The following is a 27112-nucleotide window of genomic DNA, read 5'->3' on the forward strand; positions in this document are numbered from 1 at the left end:
ATGAGGGCCAAAGCCCAGACATGAGAGAAGTGATCATAAATACATACTGTAAACGTATTAAGAGCAGACATATTAAAACCAGAAATGTAAAAATTACCCACATCCAGCGTCTAACAGATTCCTCTCTTTTCAATCCCTCTTGCCCTCATTCGCTCTCTTTAAACAGGTGGCATATTTATATGCATCACCACAGTGAAAAGGATGAATTTGATCCACATGGTCGTCTCTTTCTTCTTCATTTCAAAGAGAACAGCAGGATCAATCTTTTGTTTTTAAACATTTATTTTTGCACATATTGACTTTCAAATAATAATTCTGGTTTCTCTTTATCTCAAGCCCATGATTATAGTAGAGGGGGGAAATAAGAGGGCATGAGATAGATTGCATTTTTTTTTTTGTTGGACTAGTTCGTTTTCAGATTTAAATCCTCTTGCTTTGTGTGCACAGTTCATCAAACTATTCAAATATACATAAAACTATACATAAAATCTTAATTTCTGCTTTGAGATCCATCACAACTCCATGATGTCACTTCAAAACAACCAAAAGCAACAAAACATGCTTGATTTTTTTTTTTTTTTCAAGAAACATACAGGGGACTTATGTTTATTTAATGAGCTTTATGTGCTTGGCACTTGTATTTACAGTCTTAAAAGCCTAAAACATTTTTTGTTCATTACTCCCACACTATTTAAACTCAACATACACTGGCCATATAATTGCTTAGCATTTAAATATATTCATTTACAAACACTCCAAAGCATATACCTTGTCTTCCTATGGTTTTTATCCACACAAACAATTTAAAACCTATGTGCTTTGCGTGCATTCACTATTGCTCATATGTTAATGTTCCACTCAGAATATGGTAAAGCCTTTTCCAAACCAATAGGCAAAGGTTCAGCATTTCAGATTGTCAGAACCAAACAGAGACCCTGTTATTACAGGAGGATTTGACTTTGCCATCCTGAGACCTCTCATCTCTAAAAGAGTCAGTGAGCTTACAACATTCACAACAACTAAAATGTAATACTGTCAACACTTAACCGCTCACAGTTTTGAGGACACTTTGTTCATGTTCTGGCTGATGTCTCTTGTTCTTGTGGGATATTATTGCTGTCACTATTGCACCAAATATGAATCCTCATCAGAATCCATTTTCAAAAATTCAGACCTTATTTGTTTTAGTTTAGTTTGGCACACTGTTGAGGTCTGCAGGTCAGCAACAATAACAGTCAAGTTGAAAGAGTCATTTTTAGCTTTTATATCCATTTGTTTTGACGGAACATCATGTGATGAACACAAGTAACACTTCAACTCCGTTTTAGTCTGACGATTGATAAGGCATGTGTGTAATAAGTCCACAATGAACAGCTGGTGTCACAATGGCGAAATGCTCAGGCCAATCAGACATTTTGAATAAAATAAAACTCTGAAAACCCAGTAACGCTGAGCACAAAACTGCAGCAGCTGTTCGTCTTTGGTGTTTTGATCTGTTTTTGGTTTATTTTGCTTTTTCGATGGCTTCAAACCATGTGCATGGACATCTGTGAAGAGGAGCCATACTGGCGGCCGTCACAGCTGCCGGCCCCCTGTTGGCTGCTGGCAGGGTTGCCGATCATGTGCATACTGTCCATGCCGCTGTTGGACAGGTACTGACGTTCGGCGAACGCTCCGGCGGAGGAGGAGGAGCACAGTAAGCCGCCCTGAGGTTTCTCCGGGCTGGCCGCCAGGCGCGGAGAGGCCGGGAAGTTGTATCCGTACAGGTTGTAGGGATTGTGAAGGGAAAAGGCGTTATATGTGCTCTGCTGCACATGATGATGGCTCCCAGAGAACATGTGGGCGGAGGAAGGGGAGGAGCCAGATGAAGCTGACGACCCGGAGGCGGAGCTCGCTCCGGCCTGCATGACGTATTGCAGTTGAGATGCGGGAAAAGAGGCCAGCTGACTTCCATATGCATCCATCTTGCCTCCGCCGCTGCCGTTGCTGCTGTTGCCAGCAGCCAATGAGGCATGAGCCCCTCCCTGCATTCCGGCAGCGATGAGAGAGGAAGTCCTCTGAGGCAAGAAGGAATCGGAGGCCTGGGCAGAGGTTACAGCGCCTCCTGTGGTTTGGAGGCGGCCGTAGGAGCCGTCGGCCAGTCCTCCGTAGCCCTGCAGGGCGGCCATGTTGCTCCTGGCACATGCGGGGTACTCGGACAAGCCCAGGTTACACAGCTGGCTCTCCCTGCAGCCCACATTGAAGGTGTTGGGTGCCAGATGGAAAGTAGGAGGGGAGCAGGAAGGGGAGAGAAGGTGTGTCGCACCGGAGGGAGATGGAGTGCCAGTGCTGGAGGTAGTGGGAGAGGTGCCAGTGCTCCCTCCTGAAAAACAGAGTCAGCAAACATTCAGAAACATCCAAACCCCAAAGACACACTGTGGATACACGTTCCTACGCATGAAGAATAAGTGCACACACAAGAGGAGAATGGTGAGACAGAGCCAGCTCTGAAAACACACACACTGTCCAATAATCACACCAAGAGCGTATCTCTTATTTCATCCTGTGGACCACGAGCAGTCACCATGGCTCCTTAGGGAGAGCGTTTCGTCTGGTTACAAGAGAAGCCTGTTCAAACCTGGCAACAAGTGCCACGAATTAACCCATAATGGAGCGCACATCTCCACAGTGCTATTCTGTATTCTTCAAAAGTTGCTGAGCTTTCTTGAAGGGATTGACTTATGTCTTTCCAAACCTGTGTGATTTTATTTCTTCTGTGAAACGCAAAATAACATATTTTGAGATGGCAGTGGTTTTTTGTCTTCACGCTGAAAGTCAGTGGGGACTAATTTTGGGCTCAACTTTCACTGTATGGACAGAAAATGTTTTTCAAAATATCTTGCTTTGGAACAACATGCGGGTGCGTGAATGATGACAGATTTTTTGGGTGATCTGTCTCTTTAAAGTCTAATTATATGTCTGTAATAAAAGGTTTATAATTAAAATTGTTAACCATGGTTCATTCTAAAAACTGAACAAACAGACGCCTGGGTTCTTTTTTTTTCTCTTTTTTTTACACTTTTTTTATTGTGTGAGGAATTTATTTTTCAAGTTTTCAAGGATTATCACCATTCATTCATATCTTAATTTAAAAAAAAAAAATAATACTTTTATTTAGCAAGGATGCATTAAACTGGTGAGACAATACAGACTTTAACATTGTAACAACAACAATTTTGAACTTTATATTTAATCAAATAATCCTGAAAAAGATGTACAATGGTTTCCACAAAAATATTAAGCAGCACAACTGTTTTCAGTATTGATGAGGAATGTTACCTCAGCAGTAAAACAGCATATTAGAATGATTTCTGAAGCGTCATGTAACACTGAAGACTGGAGAAATGCCTGTGGAAAATTTAGCTTTGCCATTACAGGTGATTAAAATTATTAAAATAAAACACTTGTTTTAAATAGTAATGATTCACACTTTATTACAGTTTTTATTCTATTTCTGATCAGAAAAATGCTTCTTTCACAAAAAATCTTACTAATCCCTAACTTTTGAGTCGTAGTGATTTTTAACGTTTTTTAAAAGTTGTCTCTTCTGCTCACCAAGCCTGTATTTATCTGAGCCAAAGTACTGCAAAAACAGTACAATTTTGAAATATTTTCACTATTTTAAATAACTGCTTTCTATTTGAATATTTTTTATATAATTTATTCCTGTATTTTCAAAGCTGAATTTTTAGCATCATTACTCCAGCCACATGATCCCTCAGAAATCTTTCTAATATTCTGATTTGCTGCTCAAAAACATTAATTATTATCATTATTATTATGTTGAAAACATAATCACATTTTTTTTCAGGTTTCTTTAATGAATAGAAAGTTCAGAGGAACAGCATTTATCTGAAATAGAAATCTTTTGTAACATTATAAATGTCTTTCTCGATTTAAAACATCCTTGCTGAATAAGTATTAATTTCTATAATTTCTTTCTATTCATCAAAGAATCCTGAAAAAAATGTACTCAACTGTTTTGATTATAATGATAATAAAAGCAAATCAGCATATTAGAATGATTTCTGAAAGATTGTGAAACTGAAGACTAGAGTAATGATGCTGAAAATGTAATTTTGATCACAGGAATAAATTACATTTTAAAATATATTCAAATAGAAAACATTAATTTAAATAGTAAAAATATTTCAAAATTTGTATGTGTTTGCTGTACTTTGGATCAAATAAATGCAGGCTTGGTGAGCAGAAGACATTCAAAATCGTACTGTTCGTAAAGCACGGGTTAACGTTGTTCTTTGCAGATCTGCGGTGTCAGTATGATTTATTGGATGAACACAGTATGCAGCCTGTTTAAAAAATGGCTTGTCTTACTTTTGTACATCAGCTAGGCTCATATATGCCTGACTGTACCATTTAGTACTCAAGATACTTTTCTGACCATAAGTGTACGAAGAAAATTCTCTCTTCTTCACTCAAAAACATTTTCCATCACCGTTTGACATTTGATTTTTCCTTCAACACTGAAACAAAATACAGTTCATGAAAGTGTTTCTGTGCCTGTTTAAAGCGCATAAATATTTAATAAGGCAAACGCTCTTTAGTTTATGATTGGCTGTTTGTTGTGAAACCTCTGGCCATTACATTCTAACACAGCTTTGTTTCACACCGTATTAAAAGCACCCATTACATGTCTTGTCAGCTACAACCATCACAGGGATAATAATGTGACAAATGTTTAATGCAAATGTGGCTTGAGTTTCATAATACGCATGTCTGGTCAACAGAGCACTGGCCGTCTTCTCTCAGTATGACAGGCAGCATTTGGGCATACGTTCATAGAGGGAAAAAATTCACTGGCACGTATGCGTAGCGAGTAAGTCAAACACTTGGAACTGAATGATAGCGGTGGGATATCTACCACATATTTCTTTATTAATGAGAAGTTGGCCAGCACTCAGTTTGTTGTTTTGAAAATCTAGTCTGCTCTATGGCTCGGAGTGGGGAAGAAACTAAATAATTCAGAACTCTCTTGGCTGAGGCTTGGGCCAGCTCCATATGCGTTCGATAATACAGCTGAGTTCTGGTTCGCTCGACGTGGTTCTGTTCTGTTGGCTGAGGGAAAGGAGACCTCGCGGTGATGTCATGTTTTCCCCCTGTTGTCAGGCTGGGGTGAGAGAGGCTTCAGTGGTGCTTTGAGAACAGCTAATTACTCCAATAGATCTGCATGTTGTTCTTGAGGGCATTCAGTTTAGGCGCGGAGGGAGAGAACACAACGTTTTGTCAGCCGTGCGAGAACTTTAATTAACATTTAATCTGTTTGGTGAAGTTTGTGATGACAAACAGATGTCTACTCAGACAAAATATCATGCTCATATTACTCTGACCTTATGACAGGAGAAGAAAAGTAGTAACATCAACATTTGATCATCTGGGCCATAACATTAGCTATGAGTAAGCGACTGAGCTAAAGAGATGGTTTTAGCGATCAGACACGTGCGAGAGCAAAATCCACAGGAAGAGTTGTACTTTCGAATGACTGAATCTGTCATCATTACTCACCCTAATGCTGTTTCAGGTTTCAAAACAAATCAAAAGTACCATAAATGTACCATAAAAGTGGTCTGCACATCTTGTGTGGTATATATTTTAAGTCTATATATATTTTAAGATCACGCTGTGTGAGAAATAGACTGAAATGTATGTTATTATTGACTGATAATCTTTACCACAATGCTGAATCAATGAGTTGAAATTGAGAACTGAATCATTTCAGTTCAATTAGGTGAATGAATCGTTTATTGTGTAACCAGTTCGGATCAGATTGAAAATCTGCTATTAAACAATAACATTTAATAAATAATATTACATTTTGAATGAATTTAAATGTACATCAAGGCTGCGTTTATTTGATCAAAATCCAGAAAAAACAGCAATATTGTAAAATATTATTTGAATGTTAAATATCTGTTTTCTATGTGAATATATTTTAAAATGTAATTTATTCCTGTGATGCAAAGCTACATTTTCAGCATCATTGCTCCAGTCTTCAGTGTCACATGATCCTTCAGAGATCATTTTAATATGCTGATTTATTATCAATGTTGGAAAAAGTTGTGCTGCTTATTTTATTTTTTATTTTTTGGAACCTGTGATACTTGTTTTAAGATTCTTTGATGAATAAAACATTAAAATAAACAACATTTATTTGAAAAATAGAAATCTTTTGTAAGAATATACACTGCCGCTCAAAGTTTGGGGTCAGTACATTTTTTCATTCTTTCTTTCTTCAAAAGATATTACATTTTTTATTCAGCAAGGATGTGTTAAATTCAGAGGCGGACAGTAGTGAAGTATTTTTATTTTACTCAAGTAAATTTAAAAAGTACCTGTAGTTTATAAGAGTGCTTTTCTTTGGAAAAATACTTCACTACATTCCAATGTCATAGTTTTTATTGCACTATATTTCATAAATAAAAGTTGTTGTTTGTTTTATCTAAAATACTTAAGAACAATAAAAATGTAGTACTTTCTTGTACTCAAGTAAAGCTTTGAATTACATTTACTTGACTGAAAGTAAGAAAGTAATAGATTTCTAATGTAATTAAGTATTAAATTACATTTAATATGAAACGTAGTGCCGTAAAAAAGTACAATATTATGCTTTGAAGTAAAGTTTTCTAAAGAAAACCACTCTGATAAAGTACAGACACTTGAAAAGTACTTTTATACAGCAGAGTAAAAATACTTCACTACTGTCCGCCTCCGGATAAATTGCTAAAAAGTAATAGCACAGACTTCTATTGTTAAAATAAATAAATAAATGCTATTCTTTTTAACAGTTTATTCATCAAAGAATCCTGAAAAAAGAATCACAGGTTTCAAAATATATTAAGCAGCACAACTGTTTTTAACATTGATAATAAAATTAGCATATTAGAATGATTTCTGTAGGATCGTGTGACACTAATGGCTGATGAAAATTCAGCTTTACATTACAAGAATAAATTATATTTTAAAATACATTGAAACATTATTTTAAACTGTAATAATGTTCACAATATTACAGTTTTTGCAATTCTTTAAAAAACATTAAAAATCTTACTGATCCCAATCTTTTGAACGGCATATAATGCTATATAAAGCTATAATGTGGTTTAATTTTGGGGTAAACTATTTCTTTAAGGGGTTGGAAGAGCGGAAATAATATTTGATCTGTCGAACAGGCATATAGACAACCTCACTCTTGGACACAAAAACCCAAGATTGTCCAACTTGTCCCACCCATCGCACAGCTCCCTGCAGGCTTAGAGTCATTCATAAATCCATTGCGGTATGTGATTATTGTGGCCACACAGTAACTTTAAAAATGATTTATGAAGCAATATTTTGTAATCCAAAGCCTCTGTTATTCAAGTAGGCATGTTAAAAACATCTCCCCTCCCAGGAACCATGCGCATACCTTGCTGTTTCTGCATGTTCGTGAAGTCTTCAAACGTAAGCGTCCTCACCGGAGGTCTCCAGAAAGCATACGTCTCCATTATTGCCTCCAACCCGGTCCTGCGCGAGGGACAGTGACAGAGAAAGCCGGAAGAAGAGACGTGAGATGGCAGAGAAAACAGGTGAGCCAGTAAGATTATGCACACGAGACAGCGGCAAAAAGGGGGGAAAAGAGAGGGGGAGTTTGAGGAAACTGGAGCCTGTAAAAAGGAGTAGGTTTTTACTGTGCACATAAATCTGGGTGATGTTTCATCTGTGCTCTGTACATGGCTCCCCTTCCTGTGTGATTTACTCCTCTTTGCAGCGCTCCCTGCACCGGCCCTCGCCGTGCAGCTTAAGCGGCAGTAATTCTCTACTCCTTTCTGCTTGTTAGTGAGACGCTCTAATGACTCGCCGAAGCACTGGCTGAGATTGAATCCAAATACTGGCCACCAAACCAATAAAACAGATTGTGATTTACATTAAAATACTGATTTATACCTCGGTTAAGGATAATTGATTCCACCAATCATCAAAAGCTAACATTACAACTTAATCTGCAGTTTGTAAACTGGGATAAGAAGGACCCTGTGCATAAATGGAACTGTGGTTACTTTGTGACTGATCAATTTTGTATGAAAAAGTCTTTTATTAGCATTGGTTTTGTAGGGATATATGTGTGAGGGCAAGAGCATTTTCTATATATATCTTACTCCCGAATAATCTTTTCATCTCTATTTTTCTGCAATGAAAATCCAACGCTAGTTCATAAATCAGGTGGTCTATTGTTTGAAAAATGAAAAAAGATGTCTCAAATATCTTTGGTGATAATACTCTCCAGATGGAAGCGTGCTTTCATGTGCTGAGGGTCTGTCTCAGACTTTCTCGCAGTATATGACCGTTCTGACTCGCATCTTAGAAAGACGGAGCAATGAAGTGTACGGAAATACAGCGAGAGGGAAAGAAAGGCGAGCGAAAGGGTGGGTGATATTGAAGGAAAGGAGTTAAAAAAGCGAGAAAAGGAAAGAGAGGCATTTTTGTTTCCGCTGCCCTCAATCAGATCGCTTTATCACAGATCGACTAGGCTTTCTTGGCAGCCGAACGAGGGAGTGATTTTAATGTAGCGCGACGTGGGACTAGGACGGATCTCCTGGGGTTCATATCCATATGAAAGGCCACTGCCGAGATATGTGTGTATTTGCACACACAGCATGGACAATACGGAGCAAGGGTAAGATTTCTTGAAAATCTACCTGTTTCTCCCTGAGTCCCGGAATCCTTTGGCAAATGGGTTGCGGTCGATCTTTAGACGGGTAATCTGTTACAAGAAAAGAAGGCCAAAACAGACTCATTTAATAATATTTTGACATATTCACACACTTTCTTCATATCACTTCAATAATAAACATAACAAAACATCTTTTTTCAATTTGTGGCTTTTGAAACTGATGCATGATATAGCTTTATTTTGGGGTGCACAATATATTGGTACCACATTGGTTACTGGTTGATATTTGAGATTCTTTACATTTCTTTATTTTTATATTATCTGAATCAGAATCTGCAAAATGTTAATTATTTTACCAAAATATAAGAGATCATACAAAATGTATGTTATTTTTTTATTAAGTACTGATCTGAATAAGATGTTTCACATAAAAGACGTTTACATATAGTCCACAAGAGAAAATAATCGTTGAATTTATAAAACTGGCGCCGTTCAAAAGTTTACATCCCCTTGATTCTTAATACTTTGTTGTTACCTGAATAATCCACAGCTTTTTTGTTTGTTTTGATTTGTTTAGTGATAGTTGTTCATGAGTCCCTTGTTTGTCCTGAATAGTCAAACTGCTATTCTTCAGAAAAATCCTTCAGGTCCCACAAATTCTTTGGTTTTTCAGCATTTTGTGTATTTGAATCTTTTCCAACAAGGATTGTATGATTTTAAGATCCATCTTTTTACACTGAGCACAACTGAGGGACTCATAAGCAACTATTACAGAAGGTTCAAACGCTCACCGATGCTTCAGAAGGAAACAATACATTAAGAGTCGGGGGTGAAAAGTTTTTTAATTTGAAGATCAGGGTAAATTTAACTTATTTTGTCTGCTTGAAAACATGTACGTATTTTCTGAAGGGCAGTACTAAATGAAAAAATATGATATTTAGGCAAAATAAGAAAAATACACTCATCTTCATTCTGTTTAAAAGTTTTCACCCCTGGTTCTTACTGCATCGTGTTTCCTTCTGAAGCATCAGTGAACATATATATATACATAAATTTGCATGATAATTTTTTTTTTTTTTTTTTACATTTAGATTACCTAAGGCTCACTTAATCTTTTGAAAAAACACATGGTTTATTAACACTGGTAAATGTAATCTTTAGCAAATCTCAAAATTAATTTCTATTTCTCAAGCTGAATACTATAGTGTTGTGGTGCCTAAATTCACTTGTATAATATAAAAAAAACTGACCCTTCGCAGGAAGTTTGATTGACAGGCTATCTAACCAATCTGCCATTTTGTCCGGACAGGAAAGTAGATTAATGTCCGTGGACTTGAACTTGAAAAATGTGTGTATTGATGTCTTTCCACGGTTGAAACAAGATACCTTCTGATGTTCATGTAGTGCTGGGGGTAATACATTACAAGTAACGCAAATTATGTAATCTAGTAACTAGTAAAGTAAGTTTTTGCTTTGTTTTCCCATTTATTCACTTACACCGCTTCAGCCTGAGGCTTATTAATTTCACAAATCTGGCAAGAATTTGGCATACAGTTACCAAAAATATAGCTTTTGGGTTTTCTGTTGTTAAAAAAAAAAAATATATATATATATATATATATATATATATATATATATATATATATATATAACGCAATATTGTAATATTGCATTACATTTAAAAATTTATTTCATGTTTATTTCAAGTTTATTTCATGCTATAACTAGTAAAGAGGAAGAAATGATCGGGTTCACGTGCTGCTCAAACTGAGGCGCTACAGTGATCTGTCCTGACACATTAAAGAGCCACAAAATAGTATTCATTGTTTGAATTTCTTAAAAATTGCTAAATTTGAAAGCCGAGACATTATTTCATACCAAAAGTATCCTGCTCTGTCTTGTCTGTCGGTGCACTGTCTGTTTCCTCCTTGCTCCACGATATATTTTTCACTGCATGAGAACATGATGTGTGGCATGAAAATGCCACGGCTTGTCGGACGTAGCAAAAGTAACTAAGGAGGGCGGTTTTTGCGAAGGGTCAATTGAATTTAGATTTGCATGTTTGTAATTTAAACAAAATAGTATTAAATTATTAAATTATATTGACCATTTATTGTTTATCAGCCATAATATGACAATAATTATTGTCTAGAATTTACATTTTAGTGCATCCTTAGTTGTGCATTGGCAATTAACACCCGAACTATGTGTTTCATAGACACAGTGGTGCTGTACACTGACAGTCAGTAATGGACCTGTTGGTTCTGGTAGGCTGTGACCGTGGTGAAGACGGTCTCTGGGAAGCTGAACGTCTTTACTCCTTCCCCGGTAGGAACAGCTTTGGTAGGAGAGAGCTCGCTGCTGAAGTCTTTCCGGATCACGTGGACGCGGGGCTGATATTTGTGCATCGAGTGCAGGATGATCTAGAAATAAAGAAAGTCATATCATCAGCTACTCCACCGCAACCGCAAGAGAACATTTCTGCAGCTGTATGTATGAAATGTCTGTGGCATAATGAGGTTGTGAATATCAAAGCTGCTCGGCCCGATATGAGAACATGTTGTATCACAGTGTGTACACGTGTTGATGAGATATGAATCAAGCCGACTCGAGGGTGAGTATCTCACACCGATGTGTTGGCGTCAGAGCATGGAGGCTGTAGCCTTCCCTCCGGCCCTTAGTCTGTTTCTAATTACTCCCAGTGTCAGTGTGCGTCTCCTGGGTCCACCGCAACCGAGGAGGTCAGGCGAAAGAAGAGAGGCCTTTGCAAAACAGCTTGATGACAGTAAATTTAATATTCCAGCTCCCCCCTTCCTATCCAATCCAAATGCAAGTGCTGCCCAAGGCCAGACAACACCAGCTCAATGAAGACCGACTGCAGAGAGGAAGTGTTCAAAGCCACACTGCTGTAATTCCACAGATCAGAGATATTCACGATTCAGAACATTGTCTGGGGCCAAAAAGGAATTTGCAGGTGATAACCGAGCACAAAAAAGAAATGTTATGAATGCCGAAAATACACTATGCTGAACCAAACAACTAACTAAAGTTGTTAAAGTGTATAAGTTGCAAAAGTTATTTACACACACACACACACACACATATATAACATCTAATAAACATCTAATATTTACAGTATATATTCATTTTAAAATGTAATATGTGTAATACATGTGTTAATTATAATGTGTACCTGGACCACAAAACCAGTCATAAATATCAAGGGTATAAATCATTAGGATATTAAGTAAAGATCATGTTCCATGAGGATATTTAGTAAATTCCCCACCATAAATATAGTAAAACTGAATTTTTGATTAGTATGCATTGTTAAGAACTTAATTTGGACAATTTTAAAGGCGATTTCCTCAATTTTTTGCACTCTCAGATACCAGATATATATGATTTCTTTCTTTTAAATGTGCATTTTTATCAGTGTCCTATATGTTTAGGTTCAATAATCTTGGTAAAAAAAAATGAAAAAAAGGTTATTACTCAGTTATTGGATGCCTTTTTTTTTTTTTTCAAAAATCTCCAATGATATTTTCATAGGAGCCTGAAAAAAAGCTAATTTAAAAGAAAATGGTCAGATAGACTTATTTGGACTTATTATCTCTAAAAAATTCTGGGTTAAAAACAACCCAGTGCTGGGTGAAATATGGACAGATATATGAAATATGTTGTTTTAACCCAACCTTTTAGGTAGTTTTAATTTTAACTATTGCAAATTTTTGCTGGTTATTTTATTCTCAACTATTGCTTAAAAATGTATATTTCTTGCTTAAAATGAAGCTAAAATACATAATATATGAACATTTATTATTAAGTGCAATAAATAATAATTAAATAATAAACATTTTTTAAAATAGCTTATTAATAAATGTTTCTTTTTATTATTGCTTATGCCTCTAGTAATTATGTGTCATATTTTTAATTTACAACCTATTTTGGGTTCATTTTAAGCCAGCCATATAGTAAATAAAACTACCCAGAAGGTTGGGTTAAACATTTAACAGCCCAGACACTTTTAGAGTGTATATCTATTACTTATTTTAAAGTAGAAGCATCCACATAATTTTACACCAGCTATATTTCAATCCTCTTTGCGATGAAACTGCAATGACTTTTTGTCAGAACGAGGAACGTGAGGTTCGTATATTTCATGGCGGCAAGGTCCCACACAGGACGTTCCAGGGTTAACTTTAATTCCGGCCCTCGCTCGCCCTCCAGGCGAACAAAAAATAAAGTCTCTTTTTACGAGGTTGTGGTATAAGAAAAGTCCCCTCTCCTCTTCCTGAAAAAACACCAGCCTGCTGCAGTTGTAACACCCATATGTTATTACATTTGTCAGAATACTGGAGTGATAGCATCAGTGAATCGAGTCAAAACAGCCCCATATGCAGAGGAGATGCCAATAGAGCAGCGAAGTTTGCAGACTTGGCCTAAGGCAACTATTTCACCCAAACCAACCCCTACATCCAAAATACTGATACACTGTATCTCTCTGTAAAGAATATGCCGCCTGTCATGTGCAATTATTCTATACTCACTGCCCTCAGACTTTGAAGCACTTTCTACTGGTCATGGGTAAATGCATATACTGGACATTAATCAAAATAATGTTAAATAATGTAAAAAAATTATATTACAGCTCACATTATATACATATTGATATACACTATCAGTCAAAAGTTTTTGAACAAGATTTTTAATGATTTTTAAGGAATTCTCTTCTGCTTACTAAGCCTGCATTTATTTGATCCAAAATGCAGCAAAAGCAGAAATTCTTTTGAACTTTCTATTCATCAAAGAAACCTGAGTAGAAAAATTCTACTAAGCGCTTTTCAACGTAAAAGTTTTTTTGAGCAGCAAATCTTTAATCTTTAAATATTTCTAAATTTTACAGTTTTTGCTTGTACTTTGGATCAAATAAATGCAGGTTTGTTGAGCAGAGCGACTTTCTTTTAAAAAATAAACTGTTACTGTTCAAAATGTTACTGTTCAAAAACTTTTGACTGGTAGTGTATATCTATATGTATATAATGTGAGCTTTATCCCAAACATAAAGAATGCATAGTCAGTCTCAAAACATGAGGAAACATTGAAAGAAAACATGAGGACTAAGCCTTTAAAACCATACTGAGCAAATTAAGTACATTTTTCTTGTGGGTCTCATTATTCTGGAGAGAGCTGGACATATCACCCCATTTCTCACTGTCACTGAACGATACATAACCATGACAACCTAACAAAACGAGCTGCGGATGAGAGTGTCCTCTGATGGTCTGATAATAAAATCATTCCTTTGCACTCACAACGCCTCAGACCAGAGCCAGGCACAAGACAGTCACACTCCAACAGTGACACAAAAACCAAAGATTTGAGGACAGGCTTGGAAACAATTCATATATGTTGGGGAAAAATGAATGTATTCATATGTTATTCAAACAATAACATGTGCGTACATTCCATATGTACTCAGCTGTCTCTGTTCGGCACGGACACATTGGGAATATCAGTCAAGTACAATAAAATCAATCTTTTTCCAGTTTTGCCAGTTCTTCAGAGAATACACTGAATAATGATTTTCCTGCTTGAGAGAATATACAGATGTCTTTTGGAGAGATAGGGGGCTTGCAATCTATCAACTAGTGTGTGTTATAAATACAGTGATGTGGATAAGCAGGTGTACTGTATGCAACATCTACTCACTCAAATACATACATTTAATGTGCAAATATTGTGTTTTTGTAGTATAATGAGTTGGTGGTTTTTACTTTATATGAGTAATCACACATAATTTGAGGTTATAAGATTTTTAAGCATCTTGTGCTCGCCAAAGCTGCTTTTTTTAACAAATGTGAAATGTTGCAGTTTAAAATACAGTCAAACCAAAAATTATTCAGACAGAAAATATAATTTTTGATACTTTTTTACTGGGTGCAGAACACTATAGTTCATTTATGAAAGTGAGAATAGCAAAATAAAGTAAACTGTGACATATTATACCCAAATATTCTTCATACAGTGGACTAGAAGTGAAACTGATAAAAATTTGGGACCAAAACTTTGACTTGACCATGTTTGGTTACATACCTTTCTGTCAAAGTTATCTGACATTATCAAGATGAATTTGTTCTGTCACAGTTTAACTCTTGAGTTCTTGTCATATTTTATTACCATTTTTTTAACTATAGCAAATAAACTGATATGTGAGAAATTTTGAAGGTGTCTAGATAAATTTTGGTTTGACTGTAATTCATTTGTAATTATCAAGATGAATTTATTCTGACGCAGTTTAACTCTTGAGTTCTTGTCATATTTTATTACCATTTTCTATAGCGAATAAACTGTGATAATGTGAGAAATGTTGAAGTTTTCTGAAGAAATTTTGGTTTGACTGTAATTCATTTGTAATTATCAAGATGAATTTGTTCTGACAAAGTTTAACTCTTGAGTTCTTGTCAAATGTATTACCATTTTCAAAAACTTTACTGAATAATCTGTAATAATGTGAGAAATGTTGAAGGTCTGAATGAATTTTGATTTGACTGTAACTGTTTTCTATTGTAATATTTTAAAATGTAATGTATTTATTTGAAATATAATTCTTAATAAATGTATGTATGGTCACATTTGATACACATTAAGCAGTGAATAAAGTATTCATTTCTTTAAGAAATATAATAATAAAATTGACAGACCCTAAACTTTTGAACACTACACTTCAAGGTTCACAGCGATGCCGTAGAAGAACCATTTTTGGTTCGACAAACAACCATTCAGTCAAAGGTTCTTTAAAGAACCATCTCTTTCTTACCTTTTTATGATCTGAAGAACCTTCTTTTGCCACAAAGAATCTTTTGTGAAACGGTTCTTCAGATGTTAAAGGTTCTTTATGGAACCATTTTAACAAAAAATGTTCTGTGTGTATGTTCTGAGGTAGTGTATGTATATATATATTGACATCAGTATTACATTAACTGTAATTAAATGTACACTCACATGGCCTTGATCATCCAGTTCATTGTTGGTGAGTTTGAGTTTGTCAAAGCTGACAACTTGTCTCATCCAAGTGTCTCCTGAAGCCAGTGAATCCGGGTGAATGTAGACCCTCGGCGGCACTGGCGAATCCGCGTTTCCTGCCACCATCCATTTTGAGCTGTGATACACATACCTACAAAAATAAGCATATAACTGCCATGATACTCTGTTCCTATGGCCAAAATGGCCAAAAATTACTCAGGTATACATACATCCAACTTTTGATTTTTTAAAACACCTCTAACACACCATACAAATTCACGATAAACAATTGAACCTTTTTGGGACTGTTATAAAATACTAACCAATACTAAGGTATGTAAATCTATGTTTGCATTAATAGAAAGCAATAAAAAGGTTCTGATACATGCGGCTTTGGGCACCCCTGAAGTGTTGTTTGCAGGGCATTCCCTCAGCTGACTGCCTGAGGCACAGCTGGATGCCTTTAGTTCTGGCCATGCGCGCAGTCGAAAGTGCTTAACTGCGACGCCTCTGCCAAAGTCATCACCCAGCTCTCAAACATGAACGAAACTCTCATTTGGCTGCTTTTGTTATTGCTTGGCAGCATTAAACATCCTCTGTGTCTGTCTTATTCTCTCCCAGAGCACCCCACTGCTGCGGACATGAATGTGCGTGGCGTGCACGTGTGTTCATGCACATTAATCTGTTGATCTAAAGCTAAATAGATTTAGCCGTACAAAATGTGCGCTTTAACAAAAACACTCACACGTTGTCCGTCCTTCGCACACACACGCATATAGTGCCAGGCATTTTTGTAATTTCCTGTTTGGAGTCCTGTTTAGGGTTATGCTCGATGTAGCAGGGAAAGTGTTAAAGAAAAGGGAAACTTAAGACCAAAAAGGACTGGAAATTTGATTAGCCCTCTTTCATCTTTCATAAAGCTGCCATCTGGCACTAGCACAATCAATAAAGATCCAACTTTATGTGACACCTTTTTGGACAGATGGTGGAGCGACTGCCCATTAGAGTCCAACAATATTTAACACATGCGGTACACTGTACGCAAAAGCATTTACATACATTTAGATGAAGGGAAAAAAAGCAAAAATGGGTTTTTATAATCGTAAGGAACTGTCAGTTTCTCATGCGCACAACACAGCAGCAAATAGACCAAGGTACTGTATACATTGGGTTACTTTACTGACAGAGTAAGCGTGGATCAGAGCATGTGCGCTGCGTTTACATCAAGTTGACTATGCACCATGTGCGTTTATTGCGTGTATTAGTCTGCATACATAAAAAACAAGAGGAAAAAGACAGACATGCCTTAAGCTGACAGCTGGACAAAGAAAAAAAAGAGACAAACAGGGCAAAACCTAGATGGAGAAAGGGAAAGGCAGCCAGCGCACACAGGATATTTGTGAATAAATTAGTTTGAGAGAGCCTGCAACAGAAATCTGAAAATCTGGGCCACTCTGTATTTTCCTACTTCTTCTCTCAAATATACGCCATACCAAGTGGCCACATTAAAGAGCAAAGTAATTCAAGTAACACGTAAAGAAAGATTTAACAAGTCTAGTATAAACTCTATGTCCCTTGAAAAGGGCAGTGCGCCTAAGTAAAGTGAGTAAATTCCAATAAAGGCTGCGTTTCCAGACCCGAGCCCTCGAGACACATGAGGCATTCCAGTGACAGCTCTTTCCTCTGTTTGCAAAGCCTTGTGGTAAATTCCCCAGCCAGGAAGAAAATCCTATTTAATTTTACAAGATCTTTTGGCTTCTAAAATCCTCTGTGATATTTGGGGGCTCTAAATGGCTGTCTTCAAGGCCGGCCCTTGAATGGCTGCGGTTTTATTTTCAGTAAATTCATGCATTAATCTAAATATAATTGAACCGGAAGATTATTGCGTTGTCCACTTAATGTAACTAACAAGATAACATCCGCAATGTTACTTGCGTTTATTAAAAACTAAAAAACACTTAATGCCTATATGAAAAATGTTGGGGTTTTTAAGATGCTGCTTAAATTGTAGCAGATTTGGACAGTTTTGAAAAACAGAAACAGATTTTATTTAAATGTGATGCACTGATGTATGACTAATGAAAAATATATCCTCCTTTTGCTTCTAATCCCCTCAAACAGAGTTCAGATTTCAGCCGTTTCCAGTTTTGTTCTCAGACATCAGCGTGTGGGATTTAAGCATAAACACAATTCAAATAGTTTCACTGAATACAAATACAAATCAGATGCGTTTTTTGGATTCACGATGATTGAAGCAAGAAATAAGGCGAGCTAACCAATACTATGTTGATCATAGGTCTTTATTATTTACGACTAACTTAACATGTAATTATGAAAGCAACAAGTGCACTGCTGCAATCCGTACATGCAGGCTTTATTTGCATTCAAGTAAAGCTTGACTGTAAGCATGTGTGATGGAAAGTTGTCATGGTGAGAGCAAAATCACAGGGACACACTACACCACCTTCAATGCTGATACGGCAACTCTGTCAGGGTTGCCGTCAGTGTTGCTTATTCATGTAATCTCCCACCCCATTTCAAGGGGGATCAGCTTCCCAGTTTATAGACAAATTTAGTGTATTTTGATATTTTCCTTCTGCTTGCATGCAAACAGCCGGAGCGGTGCTTACCTGTATCTCTTGTTGTCCACTGGTACAATGTCCATGGCAATGTAATACTGCTGATGTGGATCCAGTCCCAAAATTTTAACTCTCATAGCAGGGAACATTCTCCTGAAACAGATTGTAAATGCATGTTTAAATAAGTCCAATTATACACAGTGATAGCATTGACAAATGTGGTAAGATTAAAGTAAGAAAAGGTGAAATGATAAAAATAATGATACACAAAATGTATTGTGTATGTATGTGTTACAGTGATGTCTATTATATTAAAAAAACACTCTGACATGAACAAAAGCATACAAAAATATAATAACTAAATTATTTTTATTTTGAAAGTGTGAAGATTATTTTGCTGACCACAAATAATAGCAGGATTGAGATACATTTAGTAAGTTAAAAAGATGTTTATATATATATATATATATATATATATATATATATATAAAGATATAAAAAGTAGACTAATCAAAGAACTAAAAAACGTCTATAAAATAGTTCAAACAAACAAAAGGAACTGAACAAAGGGGCCATATTTAAAAAAGTGACTCATGTCTAATAAGACATTTTTGGCTAATTCCTCATTTTACACTTCAAAAGCAACTTCTTTGTCTTTTCATTTAAACATCATAAATCTCTTTGTTCATAATGAGAGAAAAGTGTCTGGTCGCTCACTCCCACCCCCCACACCTCGAAATTTATAGGGTTATTATTAGCAGGGGCATAAAATACACGCGGCTATTCATGAAGTCTCGCCTTCAAATCAGAGTAATTATTATTTCAGGCTTTATTTTTGACTGAACATACAGACGAAGAGCCTACAGTATAACTTGTGTAATAGTTGAGACACGAGTCACTTTGTTTGATAAAGTGTTCTGGTAAAAAACTAAATTGTTTACAGTTCCAACGAAAAATTGCTTCACTCGGGATTTATTGCAGCAGTGCGAAGAATCGGAAGAAAGGCTCTATTGATGATGAAAACATCATGTAGTGCAGGCCTAAGCAATACAGCTAAATTTATTGAGTTAGGAATTTTAATAGTCTGAACCAATCTTCATATTGATAATTTTAGAATTCAGATTTACATTTTTATAAGAAATAAGTTTGTCTGAATTATCCATTTGTTATCGCTACCAGAACATTTTAAACGCTTTCTCCGTAAGCTGAGGGAGGAAAAATAACAGGTTTTGTGCATAATTGTGTACAATAATAATTCTTCAATCATTCTTCACTGGCAAGGATTCGTTTAAACAGGTCCATTTTTTCTTCCTAAAGTAACTTGTAATCCACAACATGGACTTCTATTAATAATCTCTTTTTTACAGCCATCTGGTGCAATCAGGAAGTATTCTTAAGTACAAGTTCGCCCTGTGTTTTAAGACGAGGAATTACACCAATAAATGGAGACATGTTTTCATGTTGGTTTGATCGTAAAGTGTAAAAATGGCACGGAAATACCTGGCAATCCCGTCGAGAAAGAAAGGGGGCGAAAGGTCTTACTGTGAACTGTGCAGGTTAAGTTATATGCTCGGTTTGGGCTGTAATTGACGCCCAAAAGAGCAAGAAAACGAAAAACATATTTCAAATGTATTAATTAGAAACAGTTGTTGTTGTGCTGTTATAAGGCTGAGTAAGTAGCGAAATAGCCCTACCGTAGTTCGCCATGTAGGCTACAGAGGTTGTGGTTTGTGATTAGGTACTTCTGCCCCCATGTGTAACACATTAGCGCCCACAAAACAGAGTTTTCATGTTTTCAGTCCCTGTGCGCAGCCATATCCCTTTGCCAAACTATGGTATGAGATTATTTGCGAGTGTCAAAAAGAAAAAATAGAGAAGCCTATGTATGAATGGGTCTATGGCAAATTTCCGAGGTGATAAAAAGAGAGGTTTTAAATCATTAAAATGTAGTCTAATGCTTGTTTAATCGTTGTTGGATTAATATATTTTCAAAAAAAGAGTTATCTCATTTTCAACAAACAACTGAAAAATACGTCAATGCTTTTTCTTGGTTTAATAAGCATAAAAATATCAAGTGGTGTAGCCATCAAGCAAAAATACGTCATTCGCACCTTTATTAGAGTGGGAATTTCAGTCAAAATTTAATAAATGTTTTTTAATAGTAAATATTAACATTTGTGTTATCAATATGACAATTAAACACTAACCATACGTCAAAATACGTGATTTATAATAATAATACACTTAATGGCTTTGACGCAGACATTCTCTTTGTTTCACGGTTTTCATTTAACCTAACAAACAAAAAATGGCTTCATGCATGTTGGTTATGCCACACTGATTTTAATTTTTTTTTTTTTTTCATTTTTTATTATTGACTGCTTATTATTCAACGAAACATTAATAAATTTGTATGCCACATACGTATGCCATTATGTCAATAATTTCAGCCTTTTAATTAGATTGTATTACAAAGTTTGAATTCAGAATCCAAAAACATGTTCATTACGCAGAAGGTGTAGCCAAAGTAGCTTCGTTCATATTCAATATCCTATTATGTCAGTTTTTGAGGGTCGTTTTTTTTTATTGATGTGTGGTTTGTTATGATAGGACAATATTTGGTCGAGATAAATTTATTTAAAATTTTAAATCTAAATATTGAGAAAATCGCCTTTAAAGTTGTCTAAGTTTTGATATATTTACGGTAGGACATTTACAAAATATCTTCATGGAACATTTATTTAATATCCTAATGACTTTTGGTGTAATAGAAAAAATCTATAATTTTGACCAATTTAATGCATTTTTGGCTATTGCTAAAAATATATCCGTGCTACTTAAGACTGGTTTTCGTCGTCCAGGGTGACTTATGTATCTTGAAGATGTTTCATTTCACATTAAACACGATTATATATGTTTGTTTAAATTTGGCTAAACATAGGCCCTATTTTACTCATACCTTTTATAGGTATGAATAAAATATTTTGAATATGCTGCAAACTGTCTGGTCCAATATGTTGAACCTCTCCTTCATAAAATAGTTTTTGACATTTCATAACAGATTTACCTTCCCGCCTTAGTGATGATCATTTCTGTGCCAATGTCGTGGAAGCGTTTCCACAAGTCAGCGCACTGCAGCTCCACCTGGATCTCCTCCATAGAGGCTGAGGGTGAAGGCTCGCAGGCGGTAGGGGTCAGGTCCGCCGGGGAGCCGAACGAGCAGGACGTCCTCTCCGCCAGACCCTCGCCGTCAGAGCCCGGGCTAGCCTCTGAATCTACAAAGAATAACTAAAATCATTATAAACGCCGACAGCACGAAGGAGGCCTCTGGAGGCCTGTCGACAAAACCGAGCGGCAGAACCAGATCACCTGCAGCCGTAAAGGATAACGACTTGGATTCGCTCAGACCATCATGGATTGCGGCCTTTGAACGGTAAATAAAAAAAAAAAATACAGCAAAATAAATAATGTGGAAAATCTGATTCAGCACCTTGGCTCTAGAAGATTTCCTAGTGTTTTCTGAAAATACACGGCGTGTGATGATTTTGGACACGCGCGGGGTTAACAGACTGATGAGATCTTCCCCAGTGACTTAGGGTGAAAAGTAGCCTACATCACCAAAAAGAAAAAAAAAATCACAAAACAAATAAAAGATAGTTTATTACAAATTATATTTATAAACGAAATTGCCAATTAATAATAAAGTTATTTAAGCGCTTTTTGATCTCGTTCTTTGCTGATCATGTTTTAGAGCAAACGTAGCCTATCTGAGAATCGTGCAGAAATTATTTTAATAAAATGATTACCATTAGAACTACCACATCAAAAACAACTCATTTAAACAAACTCGTCTGAATTACCAACAGTGTATACATGTTAAGGCAGTAATACAATTAAGGACAAATGTAAAAGCAAGATACGCTATGTGAGGCCCTACAATCGATAAAAGTCCAAATATGTGTTAAACCGAAAACTCAAGAAAACGGTGTATTGTGGTTTAATTATGTACAGGTTGTATTATTCAGGCGTCTACATAACCTACAAAGGTTATTGAAATAAGCTGGATTGTTTTGGCGGTACATGTCATGCAAATGAGGTTATGCAGCCGTAAGCTGCAGAGACTGGCCAGCATCCCGGGCCAAAACCACCGGCACCCCGTGCACAGAACCCTCTGAGGCCACGGGAACGAGGTTACGGAGCACTAGAGCCTGAGTCAGAGATAGTCAGACTTTTCATCAACTTCGTGAGGGATTTAATCAGCGTAATTACAGTAATGAAGCCCATCGTCTCTTTCACGCGATATCTCAGGCATGTCCTCAGCTCCATCCAAACCCTTCAATGTGCTGTCGTTTCTGAGCTGCTGTCATTGAGCCATTCCACAAGTCTAATGCCCTCTGCCAGAGTTACTTACGACATAACATAAAACAAACTGCAGACTACCAGCGTCAGCTGAACACTACAAACTGATAATTTCGAAATAAGTCAGTGACAAGTATCAAAACTTTACTATTAACATGGACATGATAACACTGCTGACTAACCAGAGCTGTCCTGGCGTTCATATAGGTTTCTTCGAACAAACGCGTTGTGCAATTTATGACTGCGTAGTGAATGCGTAAAAATGGAATCTGTGTTAGTGTCACTGAGTTCACGCAATAACGCAAATACATTATTTGTATTAGCATACTAATAATAGCAAGTTGATATTTCTTCTGCCCGTTGATAGTGCAGCACACAATACTTTCACATCAACAAATCCATTTCGCCGTATGGAGCTTGAATTAGTTGTAAATGACCTAATTTTTTCTTGGGACAGAGGCGAACTAGCATGAAATTGCAGCGTAACCCAATCCACCAGGAACAGAACCACCTGTTTCCGCTGGACTTCATTCAGTCTCATGTAAGAGGGAGGTAATAAAAATAAAGATTAAGACTCCTTTTAAATGTACACATCTGTCGTCTTTCATTTTGACGCTGTCTCTCTGGGAATTATGCAAGCGAAGGGTAAAAATTGATGGTTTAAATGACAACGAAGGAACGTCATTTACTCGTAAAATCAGGGCAAACTTTACGAGAATTCGGTAAACATTTATTAAAGAATGTCGAGACTTCATAAATACAGAATGCAAATAGTTTTACTAATGTTATATTTTCATTAAACATATATAGACCTCTTACTATTAATAGTTGGCTTGTATCACACACAGTCCTGTCCATGTTTTATCTAAAGTGTGATTCATTTAAGTAAATTTGGAAAAGCACATTATTTAATTAGTTTTATTTATTGAAAAACGTCTTAGGTTGTGAAAAGCACAATGAGTAAAGCTAATCTTGTATTAAATTAAACTGTCAATGATGTGCGGATTAGAATACCTCTATCTATAAAATATGGTGTGAAAATATGTATGGGTAGCTTGAATTAGACTAGAATGGATATCAAGTCTAAAATCAAGACTGGCGGAAATTACATTTTAAAGAGGAAAATTATTCTTAACATTACTTACTAATTTATTAAAATCATAAAAGCCCGTTGTTGATTCGCGCCTTACATAGCTAAAACGCCGACGTCCACAAGACTTTGAAATGCATTAAAAAAATTATAAATACAACATTTATAGTGAAATATTTTATTGTGTAATTTAATCAAGATGGCACCTGTCTAGACCTTTAGATGTTGTTGTTAAACGAAGTAGAAATGTTTCCATTTGTGTTCACCCAAAGAGAAGCAGAAACTGACTCAAATCCGTGTCTGGTTGGAATATCAGCCTCGGAAAAAATGAGAAATTCATCTGTATGCATGTGCGTGGGACAAGATAATATCTCGATCGATGTATTTAGATTAACTTGAATTATTGTTCCACTTAATTAAATGACAATCCAATTTTGTGATCGTGTAGCAAAAAAGGTATGTTCTATACATTAACTCTTTGCTTGGCCAAATAAGAACATGAACATTACGCAGTGAAGTTGAACTGCTTAAAAAACATGTTAATAATTCAAATATTTTATTTACAATTCATCGATGACCTTACGGGTTTACCATGCAACCTGCGAGTGTCATTAGATTACAGAAAAGCTTTCTAACGTTCTACGTTTACTACTTATGAGTGAACGCAAATTTAGGGATTTCCGTATAATTTGCCCCAATGGATTACAGATCGACATAAAAAAGGCTTTTCATTCTTTCTGTGATTGTTGTTTAGTAAGAATACAATCAGTTAGCCTACCTGTACATACACATGGAGGCCTCTGACCTGTTGGCCCGGAATGCATAACCTCATAAAAATCTAATTATCAAAAAGTAGCCAACTAAAAACTCCGATATTTGTCTTTTTTCTAAATAATATTAAAATGATTGTTATGAGGACACTCACCTGTCTTAATTTTCCTCCTCCTCTGAAATAATTCTGTTCACTGGTTTTAGAATTGCCGAACTAACTTCTGTCTCTGTGCTCACTATTATTTTTAAAATGCGGCAAACAATCACATTTTAAATCCGACGTCAAGAGTGGCTTATATCAGAATATGTACAGAATGATCAGTCAGCAGCCTGTTGTGTGGAACTTAATGGTCTGCCTAATGGCAAATGCTTCTGAAGCGAGACTAATGAAGTGATGACTAACGTTGCAACAGTTGAACTACGGCGATGAAACCAAGAAACACACACACACACACGCACACACACACACACACACACACACACACACACACACACACACACACACACACACACACACACACACACACACACACACACACACACACACACACACACACTCACTCACTCACTCACTCACTCACTCACATGCATGCGTGAGCGCCTGCAAGCGTGAACTCACAAGAGCGCTTATCTTTTAAGGCGATCTAGAGACGGGCATAAACTGACATCTACATGGAATCGTTTTAACATCAGCGTTCATTTTTCTATTTTTTTTTTTTTTTTTTGTATATAGGCCTACTCTTCTTTTGACCTAACAAAACATAAGAACAAGATTAGACAACTGTTAGGCCCTAGAGTACGGATTAGCCAAAATTTAACCCACCCATACATTTTTATTAACACATTTGATTCTAAGTCGGAATTTAAACACCAATCCTTTTCTTGATGTAGCCTATAAATCACAAGTTACAAATGTTCTATCCTGTTGTAGAATGCACTTTCTACACTTTTTGTACTTTAAAACAATGAAAGCTATGGCATTCACATTCATTTATCTGTTATGAATTATTGTTCTTTAAGACTTTCTTTAGGGTTTGTCTCTTTTAATAATATTACTTTAAATTTCACTGATATAGAAGTAACGTTATGCACTCTAAAAAAATAAAGGTTCCTAAAGGGTGTTTTTGCAGTGATGCCATAGAAGAACCATTTTTGGTTCCTTAAAGAACCTTTCAGTGAACAGTTCTAAAATTAACCATTCTGAAAAACATTTAAAAAATCTAAAGAACCATTTCTCCATTTGAAAGGTTCCATGGATGTTCAAGGTTCTTCATGGAACCGTCGATGCCAATAAAGAACCTTTTTTTTTATGAGTGTAGCTTTAACTAGTTTAATAATAATAAAAACATTTCATCTGTTGTTTACTATTATAAATAAATACTGCTTTACTGAATTAAAGTGATACTTGGGCTCACTGCACAGGCCTATAATTGAAACAATTTATTCCAGGGCAAAGCGTTAGTTTGCGAATGCGGTCAAAAGTTATGTGAGATGTTAACGGAGTGCATGGCAATTCAGTTTGCCATGCCATCACGCACTAACCCGGATTGATATCCAGACAATTAGCAGGATCCTCGCCGTCTCCCAATTGTCCGTCGCTCGCGAGGCTCTCCATAGACAGCTCCAGTTCCTTTTCTTCCCAGCCCCGGAGCTTCCGCTTCTTGTTTGTCCCGATCAGGGCTTCTACCGAAAAGGCGTGCGCTCGTGAACTCAGAGCGGCAGCGGATCGTCTCCTGTCACTCATCTCTCCCACTGCAAATCCAACGGCGGATAAATAGAAACTCCGTCCGGGCGGCAAAACGCGCAAAATGTTTATAACGGGTGGATTTAGGCTCTCCGGTGACGACGGTAATCCAAACCCAAGTCTAATTTATGCCCTTTAAAGGCTTAAAAATAAAAGAACCCATTCCCAACGAAGAGACTTTGGCTCAATACCTCTGTCCGAGAAGATAGTTTGTTCATATATCTCGATGTTTTGAGTCTCCGTCCAACTTCTCTACGTCTCTTTTTCTGTCGTCGAGTCCTCTCTGATTGATATTCACTTCTGGAAAACTTTTTTCGAAGCGTTAAGGGCAACCCTCTCACTGTTTGTCAAGTCCAGCGCGACCAATGGGGAACGCAGGAAGGGAAAGAGCCAAAATATGTCGTCCAATCGAAGAAGAGGGAAATAACAAGCATGGTGGAGAAACTGTAGCTGGAATTTGGAGATGGCCATCTTACAGTGAATTAACCTCATTCGATTTAACAAGCAGATGAAGTGATATCTGTTCCGAAAGCAATGGTTTGAGTTTCTTTGGCGAAAAAATCAATCCGCGCCAGTAATACAATGCAATAAATTATTTCAGCAATTTTTCTTCGTCAAGTTTGTGTCATTCATCCCGGTGGGGCATCGTAAAATGTCTGGTTGATTATGCAAAGTATTTCATCTTTAAATTTGCTTAAAAATTCGAATTAATTTTTTTTTTCGTAAATGTAATGTCTGGTTAAGCTTGATTGCGTTTTCCGTTTTGACTAATGCATATTATGGTAGGCTAAATATTAAAATGTTACACCTACTGGTCTCAGACTTTATAATCGCAT

At 36.4% G+C, this 27112-nt stretch overlaps 1 protein-coding gene across 2 annotated transcripts; it reads right to left on the reverse strand.

Annotated features, from left to right (window-relative positions):
- On the reverse strand, positions 1-26554 carry tbx15 (T-box transcription factor 15). Of its 2 annotated transcripts, none has more exons than XM_073845988.1 (8): positions 24687-24887; positions 21380-21587; positions 18364-18465; positions 15713-15884; positions 10963-11130; positions 8733-8797; positions 7463-7560; positions 1-2362 (listed from the first exon to the last, which is right to left on the reverse strand). In XM_073845988.1, exons 2-8 carry the CDS (start codon positions 21469-21471, stop codon positions 1527-1529), a joined length of 1533 nt encoding a protein of 510 aa, XP_073702089.1. In that variant the 5' UTR covers positions 21472-21587; positions 24687-24887; the 3' UTR covers positions 1-1526. The 2 variants fall into 2 exon arrangements, with proteins under 2 accessions (XP_073702089.1, XP_073702088.1); XM_073845987.1 differs by lacking the exon at positions 24687-24887 and adding an exon at positions 26075-26554 and having other exon boundaries at positions 16-2362.
- Between the last annotated feature and the right edge of the window lie 558 nt (positions 26555-27112).

This window comes from Garra rufa, chromosome 8, assembly GCF_049309525.1.
Source record: "Garra rufa chromosome 8, GarRuf1.0, whole genome shotgun sequence".
NCBI lineage: Eukaryota > Metazoa > Chordata > Actinopteri > Cypriniformes > Cyprinidae > Garra > Garra rufa.

Excerpts from the sequence above, each read along its gene's own strand:
- tbx15 (XM_073845987.1), bottom strand. The coding sequence starts at position 26,276 with ATGAGTGACAGGAGACGATCCGCTGCCGCTCTGAGTTCACGAGCGCAC. Across the intron at positions 21,588-26,074 it reads TTGTCTGGATATCAATCCGG|ATTCAGAGGCTAGCCCGGGC; the intron begins GTTAGTGCGTGA and ends TATTCTTTGTAG. Across the intron at positions 8,798-10,962 it reads CAGCCTACCAGAACCAACAG|ATTACCCGTCTAAAGATCGA; the intron begins GTCCATTACTGA and ends TTCTTGTAACAG.